The following is a 21,132-nucleotide window of genomic DNA, read 5'->3' on the forward strand; positions in this document are numbered from 1 at the left end:
CAGCAAAAGGCATACAATCCAATTCCACTGGTGTCCAGGCAAGACTCAAACATTCACCTCACATTTATACATACATATAAAAAAGAAAGAAGGTGCAATGTGAAAGAACATTGGTTTATTTTCCACAGGTTTTTACACCAGAATCAGTTCATTATTTACAAAATCTGGAATGTCGTGTGGATGCGCGTCTGTGGTCAAGACATTATTAGAAATACACTAGCTACATGTGATCACAGGTGCCCTCTCTGCATTAGAAGTTGTTATTGCTGGTTTTACAATTGGAAAGTGTGTATAATTACACTTTTTGATTAGTAAGATCTAAAAAATAAAACAGGTATTGCCTGCTAAAAAATAAATAAGACGTGAGCATCCCGACAAGATCCACATTGACAATAACCAAACATTTCCCAAGATTGTCTACAAAAAGACAGTTCGACACAAATATTAACGTAACAATATCAAACACAAAATGCGACATACAACCATCGTTTTTGTCATTTGCCGCCACATCAACTAGATCAAACTCAAATGACTAATTGATACATAATGACACATTTACACAAAACACACTCTTTTCACACTATTGTATACATATAATATATAGATTTCATGTGCTATTTAATTACAAAACTCTTGTCCATATATAAAATCATTGGTGGTGATACTAAAATGTTTAAAAAAAAGTAACGTGGGAAAAAGAAAAAAGGCTTTATTGCTGCAAATTGTGAATATTGCTTGTTGAAACAGTTCAAGGTCTTCTTATGGCACTTGCTTTCCTCCACGCATGAGTTAGATCGACAGAAATGGCTACAAAAAAGGCCAAAGAGTAATGCTGTCCCAAATGAAGCTGAATAAAAAGAAATAGATGAAATGTAGACCCGTTCTTTTTCAAAGACTTTTCCTTCCACCATCCTTGCTTTGGTCACATTGTGGAAAATTTGGCCGCATTGTGGAAATAGGTTTGAGGCCGAACAAGTCATCTTCACATCCACTCTCCAATGCTGTCTTAATGATCCCTTCATTGCCTTTGCAATGTCCGCGCCCTCCCCAAAAAATTAAAAATTTAAAAAGCAAAAAATAAAGGGCTGTCCTGCTTCCTAGTGGTTACAGACAGAAGGCTGCTTTTTTTGTAAAAAATCGTTGTTGTTTTTTTAGAAAACACAGTGACAGTCCGCTTGACCACCACGTTCAACATGCTTACATTCAAGTGGCATTTCCCCCCAGGCTTTTATACAAAAATAACTATCCCACTCCCCGCCACTCCCATTTACGCTTGCACGTCTCTCACGATTGTCATGTCCACAGTGCTGGGGAAGGTCTTTAGAAGGGACACAGCATTCCCATGGTCGATGTTCACAAAGCTGTAGCCATTTGCCTGGCAACACAAATACAACAATTAAATATTAGTGGAGGCACTCCATTAATTAAAGTTAAATAAGGCTAAACCTTATTATCCTGCTTTTTTTTAATCAGTGGAGTTCTTTCACATTTCAATAAAAACAATTCAATGCAATATTTTACTATACACCAAACAAATACACAGGAACACAAACAGTCTGAATTATATTTTGTACTCACTTAATGCATATCTATCTAAAATGTGTCTGTGTACTGCTTAGGTTACGTACTTGGATAATTTTATCACCAGGCTGTAGAATTTTGGACGCTGGACCCTCAGGCTGGACCCTTGTCACAAAGATCCCCTGAAAGCATCAGATTTATAATAATGATGGCAATTCTATTATTTAAAAAACAAAACAAAAAAACATCTTAACTTCACGTACATTGTCATCTGGACGGAAAGGGTTCCCACGACCTCCAACTCCTCCCGATATACTGAAACCCAGTTCTGGATTTTTCTCCACCTTGACATGGATCTAAAAAGGGGGACATACATTGATATGTTACCTTAATATTAATTTGGATTGAACAGGTAGCCTGCTGAGACGGTTAAACTGACCTCATGTGGTGATCGCTGAGGCCCCTGGGCCTGATGGGAGACTTTGAGAATCAAGTAATCTATCAACTGCTCTCTTGAGGGGTGGCGGGCCATGGACGTTTGATTCACGTGAGGACGAGGTGGTGAAACCACCTGACCGTTCAGAGGCACCTGGCACACAAAAGACACAATGTTATTGTCGGACACTGTGGTCATAATATGGAGGAAGGGCTAGAATAGCATCTACTTCAATGGAGGTGCATGGAAGGTTCACCTACTTTTCTGCGAGAGTCCATGGTGTAACTGGGCGGCACCGGGGGCCCAAACACATCATCCTGGGAGAAACAAAAATGATATATCAATTTAACATAATAATTGCAAACAATGCGATGTTGATTAGAGGGAAGCTACTTTATTCAAAGGGTTTCTCTCTACAAGGTGAGGCACACTGCATCTATTAAGTTTACTACATCTAAGTACATGTCCACCATATGAATTTCATATGAACATTACATTTGTTGTTTACCTGTACCTCATCATCAATTTAAAAGTATCCTGAATTTGTACTTCTGTCAATCGTTGGTGTCTAGGATCTTAAGGCCTGAGAGGACCCATTAATTCCACCCCAATTGACCTGTGAGGTCCAGCAACTTTTGAGGTTTAAAAACCTTTGCAATGCCGGAAGGTATCTGCCAGGTAAGAAGTCTAAGATCCAGGGACAGCAACAGGATACAATGGTTCTAAGTTTAATTGGGAATGCAATTTTATTTGAATACCATGATACACAATACTATGTCTATCAACTAACTACTCTAGAAACCACTTACCTTCCACATGCACTCAAAGTCACTTCTCAGGTCAAAACACAAACGGACAAGTGGAGGACCAAGCAAAGCAGCAGAGGAAGTTGAAAAATAATCATGATGAAGTCACAAATGGATTAAGACCATGATGCTATGAGCCAATACATATAATGATCTGAACATGAATGACAGCTTCCTAGGGTATTCTGTTCTAGTGAAAATACCACAGGTCAAATAGTAGGACAATGACCTTTAAATATCGATCAAATCAAATTGAAAATGCAGGTATAAACCTGCCAGACTTACCATTTCATTTAGTTCAAGTGAAAATTAAGTTAAGTGTTTTTTTTTAAGTTTTAACCAAGCATGCTCCAAGTTCTACAATTAGGGACTACTCAAAAGTATGACTAAAGTTATTTGTCATGTGAAAACCACTAACACGTTGCAAAATGTAAAGAGTGGGGCCTGTGGGAAATGCGCCAGGGGTGTGCACAGATGGCAAACATACTGTCACTTGTACAAGTGTCAGATGCTAGCGGGTAAAGCGGGGAGGAGGAGACGCAGATAAGACTGGCAGCGTTGCGTTGCGGTGCCGGGCGGTACTCACGCTGAAGGCGGCGTAGGGCCTGAACACGTCCCTACAGCTGCCGTAGTAGCAGGAGAGATGCGGCGTGCAGCCGAGAGGCGCATTATGGGAATTAAAGGAGCGGGACAGCGCGTTCTGAATAACGGCATCGGCCCACAATGTCAGCGACGGCCATGCAACGCACCCATGACACATAAGCACAAAAACATGCAACATGAGCAAAGTCTTGATGCATGGCTTAAGAAATAAATAGTTTTCACATAGAGATGCAATTCCCTGAATAATGTAAAAAATATAGTGGGAGTATGTACTAAAAACGTTAAAAAAATGTGTCAACACAATGTGTTGTTTTACCTTTTCCATCTTTTTGGCTTCGATGTGCCTCATCACATGGTCCCTCCAGTCGGCCGGGACCCTTGCCAGTGCCCCCAACGCTAGGCCGGGTCCGTCAAGGAGGGAGTGTTCAGACTTCACCCTGACGTTGGGCCTTTTGCTGGGGCTGCCATGCAGATAGTGGAAGTCGCTGACTGACATGGTCCTCTCTGAGAGCTCGTGAGGTTGCGGCCGGGCGCCGGACAACCTGGCCGGAGCAGCGATATCGATGCTGTATGTGCGATTAGAGATGGGCCGCTGCGCTGCCTGGCTCATGGCGAGCGGGCCCCTGGCAAGGGTGTGAATGTCCCGATAGGTCATGTAGTCGCCCTCGGGCAGCTGCATGCGACGAGGCTCGCCTACCGAAGCGGCCGAGGTGGTGCTGCTTTGCCGCTGGAGAGTTCCCACACTACACTGGCTGCTGGTAGAGTGGAGCCTCTCCGCTGGAGGTTTAGGTCCCACGGCAATCCCCCTTTGGTGGGGCAGCAGTGGGTATGGAGGTGCTTGGTTGCGATTGGAGTAGTTGGTGTTGGCGAGCGAATGGGCGGCGGGGGGGAGGTAGCCTTGGTTTTCAGGAGGCATTGGTGTCCTCTGGGCCCACATGCCCTCTTTGCTTGAGTACTGGACGTTATATTGAGGTGGAGAGGCACCAGTGGGCCCGCTTGGGGGCACTGGGTACCTGCTGGTGCTGGTGGGAAGTTTGGAAGAAGACAGGGGATCCAAGCTAGAGTAGACTTGGAGGTTTTGCTCGTTGAGCAAGGAGGCCGACTTGCTTCTCACGATACTCTGGCCTTGAGCCGTGGTCGCTGGAACGAGGCCCCCGCCACCCATCATTCTGCTCTCTGCAACGGTGTCGGCATCCAACGAGAACAGCTTCATGCCGCCCGTTTCTATGTTGTTGATGCTCTGAGACTTGCTCACCTGAGGAGGGTGGCACCTTCTCTCAGGAGATAGTTCCTCTGAGCTACGAGATATCTCGCCATCCACCGAGGACCCGTCTCTGGCCTGCTGGTTGCCGTTCTGGAAATGGCGGTTGTCAAAACCTCTCTTGGAGTCCACTTCTTCCCGGCTCACAGAACCATTCTGAGGCTCCACCATGTTGTCTGTTGCGGGATGTGCCACGTTCATGTTGATCTGGTCCCACTTGGTATAGCCATCTCTCAAACCGTTGTTTAGTCCCTTCTCAATAAAGGCTAGCCTGGCTTCCGCGGACAGGTCATAGTCACCCACTGGCTCAGTGGCGCCCTGCTGGGCCCTCAACAGCGCTTGGAGGGATGATTCCGAGCCGTTGCCGTTGTGTAGCAGCCCGGCGACATTTTTGGAGGGATTCATATTCTCATCCTCGTGCCTGGAAAAAAAAGATAAGGTCAGATATTCAAAGCAGACTATTGTGAGGATCTGACGAGAACAGACCTGCTCTTGGGAAGGAAGGGCATCTTGGCCTCTCTTTCGGGGGTGCACAAGGAGTTCTCTTGACTGCTGTCAGTGGTCAGCGACACAGAGTCCGACATTCGTGAAGGCGACGAGCAGTTGCTGTTGTTCTGGTTGCTGTTGGCTACTGTGTCATCCAGCAAAGAGTCGGCATCCTTGCTGTCATCTGCAAGTTTCAAGTTGCACATCATCACACACTTTTTTTCCCTCAATCAGAGCATTTTAAAATTACATCTTAAGAACCCAGATGTGGTTCTGAATGTATTGTCACTCTCAAAATTGCATAGATGTTTATTTTATTCTGAATTGTTCATGAATATTTTTAAAAATGATGAAATTATTAAATTTTCTCAAGAATAACAAAAAAAATGGCTTGAGCGTTTATTTTAAGAAGGCATTCAAATGTTGTAATGTACCTTTTCTGTCTTTACTCAGTGTCACGACTTTGGGTTGGTTGATGGAAATCTCAATGAGAGGCGGCCTCATCTCGGCAATCTTCATCTCTTCCTCTTCATCAGACAACTCGGAGTCCTGGACCGAAAAGAATTGCTGTCAACTTGAAGATAGAGCTTTCTAAAAATCCAGTCTAAGTGCCACTTACGACCTATTGGGCGATTTTTATGCCCCTAGCACATATTCAATAATAAAATAAAACCCCATGCAACAATTGTTACTGCTCATAAACACGAGACAAAATGTCACGCCGCGACCTTCCATTTGTTCATTCATCTTTAGTTCTCTTTAGAAAACTATTGCATATTCTGTGTGCTTGACATTGTTCTGACTTTACACGAACCTCAAGCGTGTCTTCGTGATTCATGGTCGTGCTCTCGGATGATTTGAGCGGGATTTGTTGGGAGCTAAAAGACTCAGACTCTGTGTCCCTTGATATTGTTTCTGGGATATTTGGGACAGTGAATGTGGTGTTGCAAGCATTCGTCTCCAAGTCTAATGCCAGGCCATTAGCGAGGGGGGTTTCTATCACCTGAACACACACAGAAAATGTTAAGAGGGACATTTATGGAAACATGAATTTGCTGGAATATGAACCCATTCACCGAATGCAAATTTATGAACCAAATATTTTGCGATTTTTTTACCTTGACTCCCACATCCTGCACGCCAATGTGGTTCCTCTCCGTGGAGGGTTTACGGCCTCGACCCGAAGCGTCGCTTGACTCGTCTTCCTTGAGCCGATGTGCAACTGACTGAGCTGTCTTCACCATGTTCTTTAGTTCGTCGGGATATGGCGTGGGATAGCGTTTCAGGTTGCCCTCCTGAAGTGAGAAGACAGTCATTCTAAATGTTTAGGAGACAGGACGACAACGATGGTGGGTGTTTGAGGAAGAATATCTCATACCCTCGGGGGTGTTTCCCTCTCGTCTTTATCCTCGTCGCACTCGAAGGCCACCTGAGCTCGGTGTTTACGTTGTTCCTCCCATAAAGCCGGATTGAAGCTTTCCGAGTCGGAGTTAGGAACATCTGAAATAATAGGCAGAGGGTGAGGGATAAAAACTGATCATCATTCATGTAATAATACAGTGGTAGATTACAAGATCAATCAATTGGCCATTTACTGTACAAGGTTCAAATCAATGATATGGTGTTAAAAGTGTAATCAGTAGATTCCAATCAGGAGCTTCTAGTTTCAGCATAAACCCCATTGGTTGATTCATTGAAGGGTAGATCTTGGAGCAAATAAGTGTGAGCGATCCTGCCTTAGAGTTACTCCAAGGAGAGGTCACATTGCGTAACATGACTCCACCTATGTCTCAGGTAGCACCTATTAAGCATGCAAGCAGGTCAAACAAAGGTTTTACACTCACAATCTTCAGTTCTAGTCTGCTGCGGGAACATGTAGTTGGTCAATACGGTTTTCTGGGTCTCGGGGTCTTCTTCCTTTTGTAGCGGGATGAGGGGTTTGGACTGGGAGAGAGTAAGCGGGAAACAGAATTAATCACAGAAGTCGCAAAAAGATTATTCTTAAACAAATGAATGCTACAATAACGTCGAGATTGTCACCTGATTTTCAGAAAGCCACATAGCTGTCATTTGGCTGAGCTTAGTGAAACTATAGGGGAGATTCCTCAACCTGAACAGGAACAAAAAACACAATTGAATAGCTGTAAAAGGACAAGAAACACTTAAATTATCAGTCAAGTGGAAAACTTTCTAGGGGAAAAACAGAAAAAGAACAGTTTTTTTTCTTCCCCCTTCTGGTATTCACTTCATTTCATCTACTTCCACTTTTAGATAATGTGGGAAAAAGTGTTTCCACTTGAGAAAAAAATCCTTTTAGACAAACCAGGTACTATATCCATTCTTAATATTACCAATAATTGCTTACATTTATTTAAAAAATAATAATTCTAATGATTGGCAAATATTTGACACTAAAAAGATTTATTCCGAGTCCTTAATTTTCCACATGGAAAAAATGCAAGCGAACACTAATTCTTAAGGTTATGTCATGACAAAATGCATCTCTATTTACAGATGATTACGACAAAATCAAGGTATCTTTAACACAATAATTAGGGGGCTCCATCTACAGGGGATTAGTTACCTGTGTATGAACACACACCCACAAACACACTAATGTTAAGAGCTGCACTCACTTGTTGTTGCTTAAATTGATGACCTTCAGTTTGAGCATGTCACCCATTTCTTCTGGCAATAACTCCAACTTGTTGGAATGGAGGAACAGCACTGTGGCATTCTTCCAGTTTCCCATCTGCCGTTTAAAAGACACAGATGTTTTGATGAGCACACGCTAAGACAAGCAAATGGGATGTAAATGTGCGGTCACCTCAGAAGGAAGCTGGCTGAGGAAGTTGTGATCGGCTGCAAAGGTACGCATGGCCACACATTGGCCAATGGATGCGGGCAATACTTCGATCTCGTTGAAGCTGCAGTCGAGCTCATCCAGAGAGGTCAGACTGATGCATAGGACAAATACAAGACACTTCAGGATGTGTAAAATAGTGGGACAAGATCATGTTTACGAATGTAGTCTTATTGTTAAACCAAAAAAAGCTTGTTTTCCTATGAAAGCTGCATGCAATAGAAGTAACATAATGCTTTGTTTGCTTCTGTGTGAAAGGCAGGTGGAGCCTGAGGCTGTGATGCCAATGTAAATTCATATTGCTAATTGGGGCTGCAGAGTGAAGGGAGTATATGAATCAATATTCTTTTTCATTGGACCATTTCCAACCAATCACAGATGTGTCCAGTGAAAGGGACTGGCGCAAACCTGTGTTGTTTTAACCATCCAATTCAGAGCAGACTGTTCTCGACGTAGCTGGCCGCTAATCTACTCATCTGACCGCTAACATTGTACACCTATTGAAAAGCTTGACTGAGGGGTCTGGGGGCGGGGTGGTTTATTCTAAATCCAACAACAGCATGTGTCCGCACTAACAACAATTCCATGCAGACTTCAATCCCTGCACAGGATTACCATCAACGGTCAGTTTGTAATCTGTGCCAGAGGCACTCTTAATGCAAGAGATAATTGCTTGTTTGGAGGAAAGTAAAGGATTAGGTAGGAAGCAGGAGGATGATCCTCACCCTCCAATGGAGTCAGGAAGCTCCATCAATTGGTTCTCATCCACCTTCAGAGCCGTTAGTTTCTTTAGCGAGCCTGAGAACCAAATAAAGATAAATAAAGAGCATGAGTGTTTCACAACAACAAGTCTGGGTGCTTAGCGACGGGAGACTCCCATCATGGCACTGTATTGGATTACGGAAGACTGTCATCGATACTCTCATTTTATTGCATATAAATCCTCACTCCTCAGATTGATTTGTGCTAATGTTTCAACTGCAGGATGAGGAACTATACACAAACACTTTTTTTAAACAGACATTTTCCTAGAAGCCTTGTTGTTGTGGGGATGATTTTCAATGCAAAGCAGCTGCATATAGATAGTATTTAAAATTTCTAATATATAAATGAATTTTTTCCTCTTGCTTTTATTTGATTCACATAAACGTAAACAGCTTTTGCCCAAAAGGTTTGGTTCCACCAAAAGTGATAATAATCCCCATTTATTTTTCAATTGGAAAAAATGACTATTTTAAAAGGAAGTGACTGGGAAAATATCTTAAAATCAACAGGAATAATTTTGCAATTTTAGGGTGCTCGCAATGTATTACCGATGGAGCCTGGCAACTGTGTGAGAGCGTTATTGGAGAGTAGCAGGTCCTGCAGATTTTCACAGCCGCAAATCTGCTCATCCACCATCTCCAGGTTGTTTTTGGACACATCCAGGTAGAGAAGCTGCTTGAGTGTGCCTAGCATCTGTTGACAAGTACAGACAAACCAGTCTAAACAAGCAGATCCAGACAAATGTTTGCGTGTTGTTTGCATTCCAGGCCAAAAAACAAATTGATAAAGATCAAGCTGACGTCAAAGTTAAGCAGCATAAATCACAGTATGTGACAGCCAAACTGTATGCAAAAAAAAACCTTTTCACAGACCTTGTTCACAGCAAGGTAAGACACCACTATGGATACTTGTCATTCAAAATGACTGCAACAATAACAAGCTTTCTGGGCTTATAGAAATGGATTACTTTAGTTTTTGAGCAGGACGAGTAAATTTTTCGTACCCCTGGCAAGAACGTCATCCGGTTGCCGTCCATCCAGAGCTCCTTGAGTCCCGTCAGCTGCTCCAGTACCTCAGGCTGTGGATGGCACGGCGGGAAAGGAGGTTAAAATGTGAGCGTGAGTAAGGATCTGCGTGCCAAGGGTAGCTGTGGTATCAGCCCTCTTGAGGCCTCAAGGACACTCACCACTTCAGTGAACTCGTTGCTGCCCAGGTCCAACCTTTCCAGCTGTGTGAGCTTCTGCATGCTCCTGTGGACACACAAGTTTTTTAGGGTCATAAAATGTGCCGGGGTGTAGAAATAAAGTCTGATGGATCTGTCAGCATGCATTAAAAGCAATGGGGGCCAGGTCCTTGAAACATGTCAGTGTGTTATTTTTTCCTAACTCTGGTGTTGACAAAAAGCAGAACCCCACAGACAGTTCTGTTTAGATCTCAGGGCTCCTCATAAAATGAGAATGTAAAACAGGCTGGTGGACTTCGCTAAAAACCTTTTAAGTCCACTTCACGGGAAATTAGAGTGCTGGCTGTAAAATAGAAGATGGTTATGTTCCGATGTTCATGTCCACTCCAAAAATATTGTGAAGACCCTATTAAGTATAGTAAAGGTGGCTTTTTGACGTTTTTGACTGTAACATTTTGGTCATCATTAGAAATTTTCCCCTATTTCCTAATCATCCAAAAAGCAAAAGCAAGTTTAACTCCCACTAAGAAAAGGACAACATGAGCTGGCTCATTTTCAGACTAACCTGGCTAATGTGTTTCAATGAATGAATGTTCATTCATATGCTCACTCTCAGTCAAAAATAATTAGATGTCTAGCATAAACAATTTAAAAAAATGTTGGGACTAAAACCTTTAAAAAAATTAATATCTTTTTAAAACAATATATTCATTCTTGGTGTGAGCATTTACATAACCCACTGTGATCCAAAGTATTGTTCTGTGTAACTATATCTGTACATCCTCACATCCCTAGCGGGTGATTGGACAGCAATGTAGTTGTTCTGTCTGTACAATGAGCCGTGCAGAATTTTCTCGAATGACTCTCTATAATTGTGACTCTCCTAAAAAGTGCCGATCCTGCTGTGTGAGAGCTAGGACTTAAAAAAGCTTTCTTTGTCCACGGAAACATTTGTTGACGTCTTTCCAGATGCCTGCGTGTTGCCCGGGGCGACCTTCATGATGGCCGCTGCCTCTCTTTGTAAGGTCAGTCGGCCTTCAACGGCTCTGGCGTTTGTCACGTAAACAAACTAGAGTGGATGTAATAGGGAAGTCAGGGAAAGATGTAACTTTCCCACCCTTTAAGTGTAGAATTTTTAAAAAGTCCTGAGGTACTCTAAGTGAACGGGAGCCATCTCAAATGTTCTCTGATGGAGGAACAGCCCTCAACTTGCTGTAACAGCAAAAATATTACAAAACCTGTCACAGCAAGCCGCCGGCAAGAAAGAGAAGTGAGGTGAGCTTATGTAATGCGTTGGGATTGGGTAGTGCGGGGAAGAGAAGAAAAGAGTAGGAGGTTCTCTGACTTACTTTGGCAACATCTTCAACTGGTTCTCTCTCAACTCCAGAATCTGTAGTTTAGTCAACCTGCAGTCACAACAATGCAAATGTCATCATTGTTATCATACAAATACTCACTGGAATTTCTGAGTAATCATGCGTCATCAAAACACGTTTGCATGTTACACAGCTGAACTTGGCAAGGTACAGTAGAAGTTTAATTACATTAAATATTAATATAATTGGGTGCTTAATAGGGTTCTTATGTTTTATTAATTCATAAGATGCTTAATCTTTGAATACAGTTCTACTCTATTAAGAAATAAAGCCTTTGAATTTTCTTTGCAAACAAACAGACCTGCCGAAACTGGCTGGTAGGAACTCCAAGAAGGCGTCATTCAGGTAGAGCTGGGTTAGACTGATAAGTTGGGTGAAGCCATCAGGGAGCCTAAAAATAATAATGATGATTACCCACATGAGGTGGAAAAAGTGGTTCGCATTTCTTATACATACTTTGAGATGGGATTGACGCTGGCCTCCACGATAGTGAGCACTTTGCAGTTTTTTATATTCTCAGGAAACTCCTGGATACCTTAGCAAAACATAGAAAACCATTAGCCATCATTCTGGTCACAGCACAACTTCAATTTACATACTGTAGAACGACATAGGAGGACATCTGAAGATCCTAAACTTACTGTTTTTACTGATGTCAAGCTCCCTGAGGTTGATGAGGTTTGCAATGCCTGACGGCAATACTGTCACATCATTGTCGGGCATGCTCAGTCGCTGGAGCAGCTGGCAGTTAAATAGTTGCTGGTGGCAAAAATAGGAATTTAGTGACTGAAATTTAAAGGAAAAGTCCAAATAAAGGCAAGCCTAGCTCACTTTAGGCAGCTCTTCAATCTGGTTGGCATCAAGAAAAAGCTCCTGCAGCGTCTTCTCAAAGCTGAAGATCTCCTTGGGCACCGTCTCCAGGCTACAGTGGGAGTAGTCCAGTGACGTCACCGCCTCCTCCTCGCCACGCAAGCAGCGGCACGGCACCAGGCGAACGAAGAAGCTGCGCTTTGACATCTTCAGGCACTAGAGAATGGAACAAGAGAACAGAAAGAGATAATAGAGGTCAGCTTTTCTATGGAAAATGTCACTTGTGTGATAATTCGAGGTCAGAGCCCCAAAACAAAGTAAAATCGAGAAAGCCTGAATGATGGCCTGCATTTTATGCATGAGTTGACTTGCCCATCTTGGTTCTTGAAAACTTCTATCACCTTGAAGGTGTATAAAAGTCAAGTCAGTTTTTGAGACTAATAATACATGGCTTACTGTTGACTATAATACAGGTTTGACACTAGGGTCAAATCCCTGGTTTCACAAACAATGTAGTCCAACAAGAGTCGCTTTATATGCCTAAAGCATGTAGAGAATGTTGCCGCACACACAACATACTTTCAATGAGAAGAATCTGAAAAACATGTTGACATGTCTGTGTACATTTTGAGATGTTATTCATTGCTCATTAGTGTGTGTGAGAATTGAAAGGTTATGAAGGTGGTGAGAAAAAGGCATGTAATACACTGAGAACTATAGTGAGCCTGAAAATACTTTCATTAAAGATGTGGCTTACCACAAAAATAGAGTGGTAATGTTGTAACGTGCACTTGTCAATACAATTCTGAGATCCAAAGCATGATTGTTTTTTTTTTTGGCTAATTGTGGTAGATTGATAACTAGTACTGGCAAGCCATGGTAAATCAAATGGAGATAGTAAATAGTTGAAATAGTCTTTTCCTACATCTATTTATAAAATATTGGGTTGACAATGACAGACTGTTTCATATGATTATCCTGCAAGATTATTCTGTGCTCTAAGGTGTATTGGGATGGATTTGTCCCAGAAACGGTCTGAAATGGGCCAGAGGCGACAAGCTTAAATATTGAACATGTTAAATATTTACAAAATTCTTTCCATATCTGTGATGGAACAAAATTTAAATGGCTTACCCAAGCGTCAAAAAAATATTTACCAAAACAGTTTTTTTTTTTTTTTAACAGCATTGTCTTTTTAAAACTCATCACTTTCTTGCTTTTCAGAAAAACCTGGCCAAATCAGCACTTAGTTTGTGTGTCTGTTTTTGACAGAGCAAGAGTCATAATGCAAAGTTTTTGCTTTACTTTATGTTTAAGGCATGTAAAAGATAACATGCTTTCAGAATTCAAAAAATAATTATGGCTTAGAAAATGACAGTGTGTATGATATGCAAGAAGACTGACTAGAGTCACTAGACTGTATTATCAGTAGAATATTATAGGAGCATTTTTTTAAGTCGGCACAATTAATGCGTTTTTAGATATTTCACAAAATTGGCTCTGTTGGCCTACTTATACATGCACGTGCTAAGATTGTGAATGGGGGCCATGTGAGCGCTGTGGTCCTGGCTATGAGCCCCGAGGCCTGGCAGTGAGCCTCGTGGCTTCCTCTCAGTGGCATTGAATGAAAACGACATTCCCGCTTTATTTTTCTGGTCAGGGTGCCTCCCGGGTCAATGCTGTTCCCATGGTAACCATTGCTGCATCCCAGAAAGACATCAGGAATGTTAGAAGTCAGACATGGAAAATTAAAATCGAATGTGGTTTTGTGTTCAGGGCAGAGTTGGAGCAAAATGCAGTGACCCAAATTCAAAAGTGTAATGCCTCATTATTTTTGCATTCTAGAAATTCTTTGAACTAGTACATGATTTGTGGGCAAGAGATGAATTTATCTCAGACGTGAATTTGTACTTTAACTTGCTCTACTTGTGTTATATTACTATTTGTTGTCATACCAAAAAATGTATTTGACTCCTGTACATGACAAAATAGAATGCTGTAATCTTATTACCCAACCAAAAACCAATTACCGTTTTATAAACTAACAATTGATGCCACTTTCGTGTTGACGTTGAAAATGTCAGCTGGACTGCTCAACCCTTGTTCCTGTTGCATCATGGCAACCAAGGCAAGGCCTTCTGTCAGCGTTTATTTCCCGTCTGGTACTGTCTGTAATCTCTGCCAAAATATGTTTCAGATGTAGCAGGCAATCCTGGGAAAGCCATAACAATCTGGATGAAAAGCTGCTTTGAGGAAGCAAGGGCGACCCCACACTAATCACATTGTCACATTCAGTATTGCTCGCCATTAATAACGCAAGTTGCTGGCTGCCGATGACATGTACTCTACTCAAAACAAAATACCAAAAAAACACTTAAGAAGCTTCCTTCTGATGTCTGCTGTCAATCATATCATGCCGGAGGAGCAATTATATACCCCCCAGATGTGGAACCAGTTTACCTTTGCCCTACAGCTATTCATTAAATTTAAATAATCATGTTACTTCTTAGTCCCATTGACGACAACAGACTCTATTGACCAGATACTCACAGAAAGAACTAGCAAGAAAGACACGCAAATTACTGCACACCATTTATAATGGGAGAAAACAGCTTTCCCATGCAAGCCAGGAGGGAATGCTTGTAACAAATCAAGTTACTCCTCAGTTTCTTATTTTTAGCTCCACATGCAAACATAATAGTGACTACACAGCTGAGTGGAACTGGAAGTGAAAAGCGGCTAGTTTCTGTAGAGGGGTTTAAAACACTAGAACCTGAAGTTCCAGTTTCATGCTATGCCCCTCAGCAGCTTCACATGATGCAGCAAAACAAAAAGCCTGATTGTTATTTCCTTGTTTGGATTCAAATGAAGGCGAGTAATTTGATCTGTGGACAACACAAAGTGGCATCTGATCACACAGATAATGACAAATGTGTACATATAACCTACATGTGTAAATATAACCTTCACGTGTGAGGACGTGCATCATAAAGCCCATTTACCATTGTCTACTTTATTATTAACTTGGAATTGGAGATCAAATTGTCACTAATGTATAATTCTAATGTATTAAGTTTAGGCACGGTTTGGCCAGAAGATGGAGGAAAGGCTGTTCTTCCAAGATTAGGCAAAGTACTTTTTTTTTTAAAAGGAGATTTTTCCTCTCAGTTTTTACTCTTTTTTTTGTCTTATCAAGACAAACAGAGAAGAATGCATTGTTCTACCCATCCATTTTCAATTCCTTCTCAGTGTTGCAGGGTGAAACTTCCGAGGCAAACTTAACTATTTTTATATAAAATGGAATGTACTGGTACTGCAAACTAAAAAAATGGTGGAATTAAAAACAAAGTGCTCAGTGAGTTAGAGTGCTTTTTGTGGCGCAACCTCAACTAGATCATTGTGCTCAAGTCGCAACAACAAACATGAGGATCAGCATGAACCCACTGTACTCTCTTGTGACAGTATTTGTACATGAGCATTTAAATGTTATAAAGACTTCATATATATAAATGAAAAGGAAAAAAAGTCATGCATGTAAGCAAACACAAGATTATGAAACCACTTCCTTCCCACATGATGGCTGACAACAACTGCAACAGCATCGAGAGCATTGAACTATTTCTTTCTTTCTCTCAACACAGATTAGTCTAACAAGAGAAGCTTAGATGAACTATTTAGCAATACCTCTCCTCTGCTCATCTTTGCACTTGCGTTGAGCAAATAATGGCAGCGACAGGTTGAGCAGGTTTGTGTGTTTACCTAGACCATTGCGTCATGTCAAGGCATTTCAAGTCCTGTCTGCTACATTGCTGCCACAGAAAAGCACTGGTAGAACACATCAAAACACTCATTGTGCTATTCATATTTTCTTTAAGAATGAAAAATAATGTATGATGAGACCATTAATTTATATAAAAAAAACCTATTCTACACTATTTGTGTAATTTTAGAAAAATAAAGAACACCACAACTATATATAAAATATGTATATATATATACATATGTGTTGTTAATTATTAACCCATTATGTGCTCTGTTTAAGTATGATGCTCTGAGATTCATTTGTACAGGGTGGCTTGCTTTACCACAGCAATAAGCCCGGCTGTCACGGATTATTAATATTAAAAAACAAAACAAGGAAGGGATAAACATTTAAAAGGTTGGAAAAAAGACCCCTTGGTTTGTTGAAGTTTAAATAATGAGTAAATGACTTAAAAAAGGAATGGGACCTATTTGAAGCAGAAATATTAAGTGAGCCATTGGAAATGAATGGAGAGTGGTAAAAATTGTGTTTTTGTTAAAAAGTTGTTTAGTTTCGTTCAAATAATTATTTGGAAACAGGATTTTTTGGGAGGATATATTGAAGGTGGAATCCTGTGAATGTCATGAGTCAAAAGTAAAGGGCAGGTGACTCATATCTAATGGCCTCGGGCGCAACAAGGTGAGGCACTTCCTATCACCTTGGACGCTGCCACTTATTTGCGTGAGAATTAAAACAAAACTGCTTCATGAGACCGAAAGCTCAATATTTACCTTAAAAAGTTTTTAGTATTGGCTTGCCAATGGCAATTTGACAGCATTTCAGCAGTTGCCAACTCAGATATGAGGGTTATTGGAAAACAAGGACAAAGACATATTTGGTTTTTTTTTTAAATCATAATCTTTGAAACAGTTCTCATATGAGAATAGGAATATTTAATACCCTAGGAAAATGTCTGTTCCACAAAAAAATACATATACCAGCAGACTTGAAGGGAAGCATTGTGCTTAAGGCAATAGGTCAGTGTGAATAGCGCCTAATTTGGGTCATTGGTGAGCGAGACTCGATGCCATCTGATTTTTGCTTAGAGCATGGCGACAATGAGATGTTCACATTCACAATTAGAGAACATTTTGAGGGCTCGATGAAGCTAATGGTGCTGCTTTTGAATTAAGGGATGAAGCGAAAACCATGGCATTATTTGATGTTGGAAGTCTCAATATGTAAGTGTGGATGAACATTAAAGTATGTGTTCCCTTAACATCAATTCAAACAATTAGTAACAAAGATGACAGTTTACTGTGAATAATAAAATCTTTTTATACACGTAAACTACTCTATGCTGCAGTAACTCCTAAAAGAGAAATGTCTTGCTTTCTATCCTCTTACTAACCGTGACCTTAAATCACGATTTTTCTCATCATGCGATTGCCATTTTTCTTGAACCTGTGGTTGCGAAAACACAGCCCCAAATGACATCTCTGTTTGTCTAGCAGAAACATGGTGGTGGCGTCTCAGCTATCCAGCAAACAAGAGGCCACTAGCAGCACAATGGTGCCACAGTGCCAGTGCTTTGGCCAAGACAAAAGACGCCGGCGAGCGAAAAACATTCTCCGTCACATCACCCTCGTCAGCCACAGCCGCATCTTCTGCTCCACTTCCTTTTTTTTGCTGCCTGACATTGCAAATGCAAAAAAATATTTGCACATTTTTAAGATGTGTGTATAGGTTCACTTGTAGGTCATAACAAAGTTGTTGCACATGTCAGAAAAGCAAAAGTAACACCTTCACCTTGCTTGGGTGAGATTTTTTTAAGGGAGAATAAAGAGTGATGTTCTATCTGGGTCACAGGATGAGTGAGAGCACAGATGGATGACTTATTCAATGGTGATCATCTGCTGATCATTCCGTTTGTACTGACAGCAGACACGCAATATGTGAAACAATCATTCATATCCACATTTACTGATATGCTCTATGTGAGGACAAAACATGGTGTCCTGACACAAGCAGATGAAGTTTATTAACCATGAGCCACTCACTATTCACCCAGGCTGGGACAATATATTGAATCAATGATTTATTGTGAAACTTTGAAGCTCAATTGGATATAGATATGTTCCTGCCAAGAACTAATATAGTTTCAAAAATATTTAACTGTTCCACTAAAATAATATCTTTTCTATTGTTGGCCATAGATGGTATTGTCTTTCATTGTCAATGGCAAAGAATTACTTAAGACTCATTTGTTTACATTAATGTTGCAATAATTGTTAAATTTATTTACAGAAATGTTGCATTTAAATATTCTCATAGATGTGAGGAAGATTATAAAAAACTGTCTGCAATAATGTGGAAATTATTCCTTCATTTGTCTTTTGTACTTAAGGGTTGCAGACTACACCCTACACAGATTTTATTCACTAGATTATGATTATATTACAGGGCCATAAATTATTCGATTACTCAGTTGTCTTCAGTGCAACTGCGGGCCAGAGTTTTTGGGGGTTTCCCCCAGAATTTCTCACAAGCCAAGAATTCTGGATTCTTAGACCGCACACTAGATTAGCCAAGTGACCAAACCAAACACATAAGAGAAAAAGTTATAACCGCTTACAATATATCCTGTAACAGTCAAAGATTGCAGTCACTTGTTTTGGTGGGGATATCATGATTATGTGATACCATTATGATGTATTTTCTTTTTCCCCAAGCCTGATTTATGACAACAACAACAACAAAAATCAGTGTTGGCACAAGTCCCAGACACTTGATTCTTGCACTCCCACTTGGGAATAACCTCTCAAAATGACCACAGTATCGTGCTATAAATGTTTTATGTAATTAATTTGTAATGAATCCCTTAAGCTAAATAAAAATAGCCATTTGTAACTTGGATCCTTTTTGCTTTGTAGACACGGGCCAACCGCTTGTACACTGTGATGGTCAGACAATGCTTTTGTTGTTAATCAGATGCATACATTTGAAAAAAAAAAACATGATGTCACATGGTTAACAGGGTTAGAACTAGGACATCGATAGCATCATTTTAAAGAATGCCTTGTTCAAGATGAGCTTCTTCTCTTCGGCATAAAGGCAAAACGTGTCCGCTCTCTTTGGATAGGGGTTAATTCGACCGGGTCATGTTTTTGGATCCCGGGGTCCGGATGCCAGCCTGTGTTAGTGTGGAAGGAAGAGAGATGTGCAAGTAGCGGAATTCAGACTGTCATAACAACAATAACAGAACCCATCAAGTGGATCTCAAATCAGAAAGTCTTCCAAATCAGTTTTCCTGCACATTCCCAAACACGGACGCTGCAGATTAGCTATGCATTCTCTACTGATCTTAAAAGGATTAAATGACACCAGCTAATCTGATTTGTGTTTCATTCAGAAAAGATAACCATTAATGTGGAGATTAATGAATGAGAGGGAAAAACTAGAGTGAAGGAGAAAAATAATACTAAATTGGAAAGGTACTTGCTGTACTCATCCATCATAAAGAACTAAAACAAAAAAACTATCTAAAACTAGACGATCTAGCAGAATAAGTACAATTAGATGGAGTGAAAAAAATAGCAAGGGTAAGAAACATTGGATGTAAAAAAAGAGGAGCAACAACTGAGCAGAAAAAGAAAAAAAATAACAAGAAATACTTAAAATATTTAAATAATAAATAATAATAATAAATTTTATAAAATATTTTATTCATCTTCTCTAATGAGAAGATGAATAAAAATAAAAACTGCAAGACGAAGATAAAAATATAATATGGATAAGAAAAAAAAATTGAGAAAAAACGACAACCACAACCGGAATTTTAAAAAAAACCGGCGAATCGGATGAAGGTGGCCCCAAAACAAAACAACCAGCAACAGCTGGGCATGTTTATAGTTGGTCCAGACTGGTAACTAAACACACTAACATTGATTATAACGCATATATAACGCAAACTCAAGTGTGTTTCTCACATATTTCCTCGAATCGGTGCAAACTTACAAGTTGGACATTCAATGCAATTATCAGTTCCCCAAAAAATAAACAAATGTGGACCATCTAATACACAAAAAGCCCACGATCTAAACCCAAATTCGCCAACCGCTGATCTCCTTTAACCTTAAAAGAAAATCAATTCCATCCCGCTCAATTAAATAAACATCAAGTCGATTACTGCTCCACCGAACCAGCAAGAACGGTTAGCATAGTTAGCATGTCGTACGGAGGCCACCATTTCCCGGCAAATAAACTCGACAACAAGAGAAAAAACAAACACCCACCTTGATGTCTTGCTGGCGTCCAGTCGCGATGTCCAGAAACTTCAAACTCCGACGTGACGATGAACGATCGGCATTCAGTCGGCGATAAAAATCAACATCGCTTGAAGCACTTGGATCGGTTTCGAGCTAACACAGCTAACGGCAACCCCCACCACATTAAACAGCGACTCCTAATTGCCCGAGTGAACACATATCGACAGCGATGCCTTCTTAAAGTTCTTAATCACACTCGAAGTGTACTTTAAAAGAATCTGGTGGCTTTAACAAAAACTAAACGCAAAAGAAAACAAAAAATGTGATTGTTTTCACATCGGAGGAAGGAGAACGAAAAAAAAATCCAAAATGTCCACACTATATTCAGCGAGGAAATACAAAAGCGGTTCGGCCGAGTGAAAGCTTCTCGTCCGGGAAAGAAGTGTGCCGCGCCCAGATGTTCCCACACATCGTCTACACGGGGGTGATTTCTTGCTTCGAGGATCGATGAAAGGCAAAGATCAGGCAAGGTTAGCCGGTACGTTCTCCATCTCGCAGTCCGATCTGAGCCCCGAAGCACAAGCCGACTGGATACGCCTCCTCCTCCCGCAAACAGTCGAGTGCCAACCCGCGTCTCTTTCAATACCTGCCCACAAAATGTACTAACTCTTCTGGTTCTCCACTCGCGTTTATTATAAAACGAATATGCAAATGACATGCATAATGATGAAAAACATCCGAATGGACAGTTACATAGCAGGATGGATGTACTGTAGTTGTATAAAAATGATATCATCGTGTTTACAAAACCTCGTTTCTGAAATGTATACGTAAAATATAATCAGAAACGTCAAGAAAATGAATCATTTATTCTTAAACTACTCTTGTAAGCAAAGAACCATTTTTATTTAGGTATTTTACACTAACAAGCCTTTGGAATACAATGGTGCCCTCTAACGGACAATTAATGTCATGCAGGCCTTGCCAATATATGTGACTTTTCAAGATAATT

General features: G+C 40.7%; 1 protein-coding gene across 2 annotated transcripts; it reads right to left on the bottom strand.

Moving 5' to 3' along the window:
* Positions 1-100: 100 nt before the first annotated feature.
* erbin (erbb2 interacting protein) lies at positions 101-20,787 on the bottom strand. Of its 2 annotated transcripts, XM_077737002.1 has the most exons (26): positions 20,148-20,787; positions 12,132-12,326; positions 11,942-12,059; positions 11,757-11,835; positions 11,602-11,691; positions 11,274-11,330; positions 9,928-9,991; positions 9,745-9,819; positions 9,290-9,434; positions 8,702-8,774; positions 7,941-8,070; positions 7,750-7,865; positions 7,154-7,223; positions 6,958-7,057; positions 6,492-6,613; positions 6,232-6,408; positions 5,928-6,116; positions 5,548-5,662; positions 5,114-5,297; positions 3,683-5,048; positions 3,350-3,463; positions 2,218-2,274; positions 1,961-2,110; positions 1,785-1,877; positions 1,629-1,703; positions 101-1,375 (listed from the first exon to the last, which is right to left on the bottom strand). In XM_077737002.1, the coding sequence occupies exons 2-26, from the start codon at positions 12,315-12,317 to the stop codon at positions 1,268-1,270; spliced, it is 4,053 nt and encodes a 1,350-aa protein (XP_077593128.1). In that variant the 5' UTR covers positions 12,318-12,326; positions 20,148-20,787; the 3' UTR covers positions 101-1,267. The 2 variants fall into 2 exon arrangements, with proteins under 2 accessions (XP_077593128.1, XP_077593129.1); XM_077737003.1 differs by lacking the exon at positions 3,350-3,463.
* Between the last annotated feature and the right edge of the window lie 345 nt (positions 20,788-21,132).

Source organism: Stigmatopora nigra, chromosome 17 (assembly GCF_051989575.1).
Source record: "Stigmatopora nigra isolate UIUO_SnigA chromosome 17, RoL_Snig_1.1, whole genome shotgun sequence".
Classification (NCBI taxonomy): Eukaryota; Metazoa; Chordata; class Actinopteri; order Syngnathiformes; family Syngnathidae; genus Stigmatopora; species Stigmatopora nigra.

Bases quoted from the DNA above. Each gene is read 5' to 3' on its own strand.
- erbin (XM_077737002.1), bottom strand. From the start codon at position 12,317: ATGTCAAAGCGCAGCTTCTTCGTTCGCCTGGTGCCGTGCCGCTGCTTG. The intron at 11,692-11,756 runs GTATGTATAAGA...TATTATTTTTAG, and splicing joins AGCGTCAATCCCATCTCAAA to GCTCCCTGATGGCTTCACCC. The intron at 8,775-9,289 runs GTAATACATTGC...TTTGGTTCTCAG, and splicing joins ACAGTTGCCAGGCTCCATCG to GCTCGCTAAAGAAACTAACG.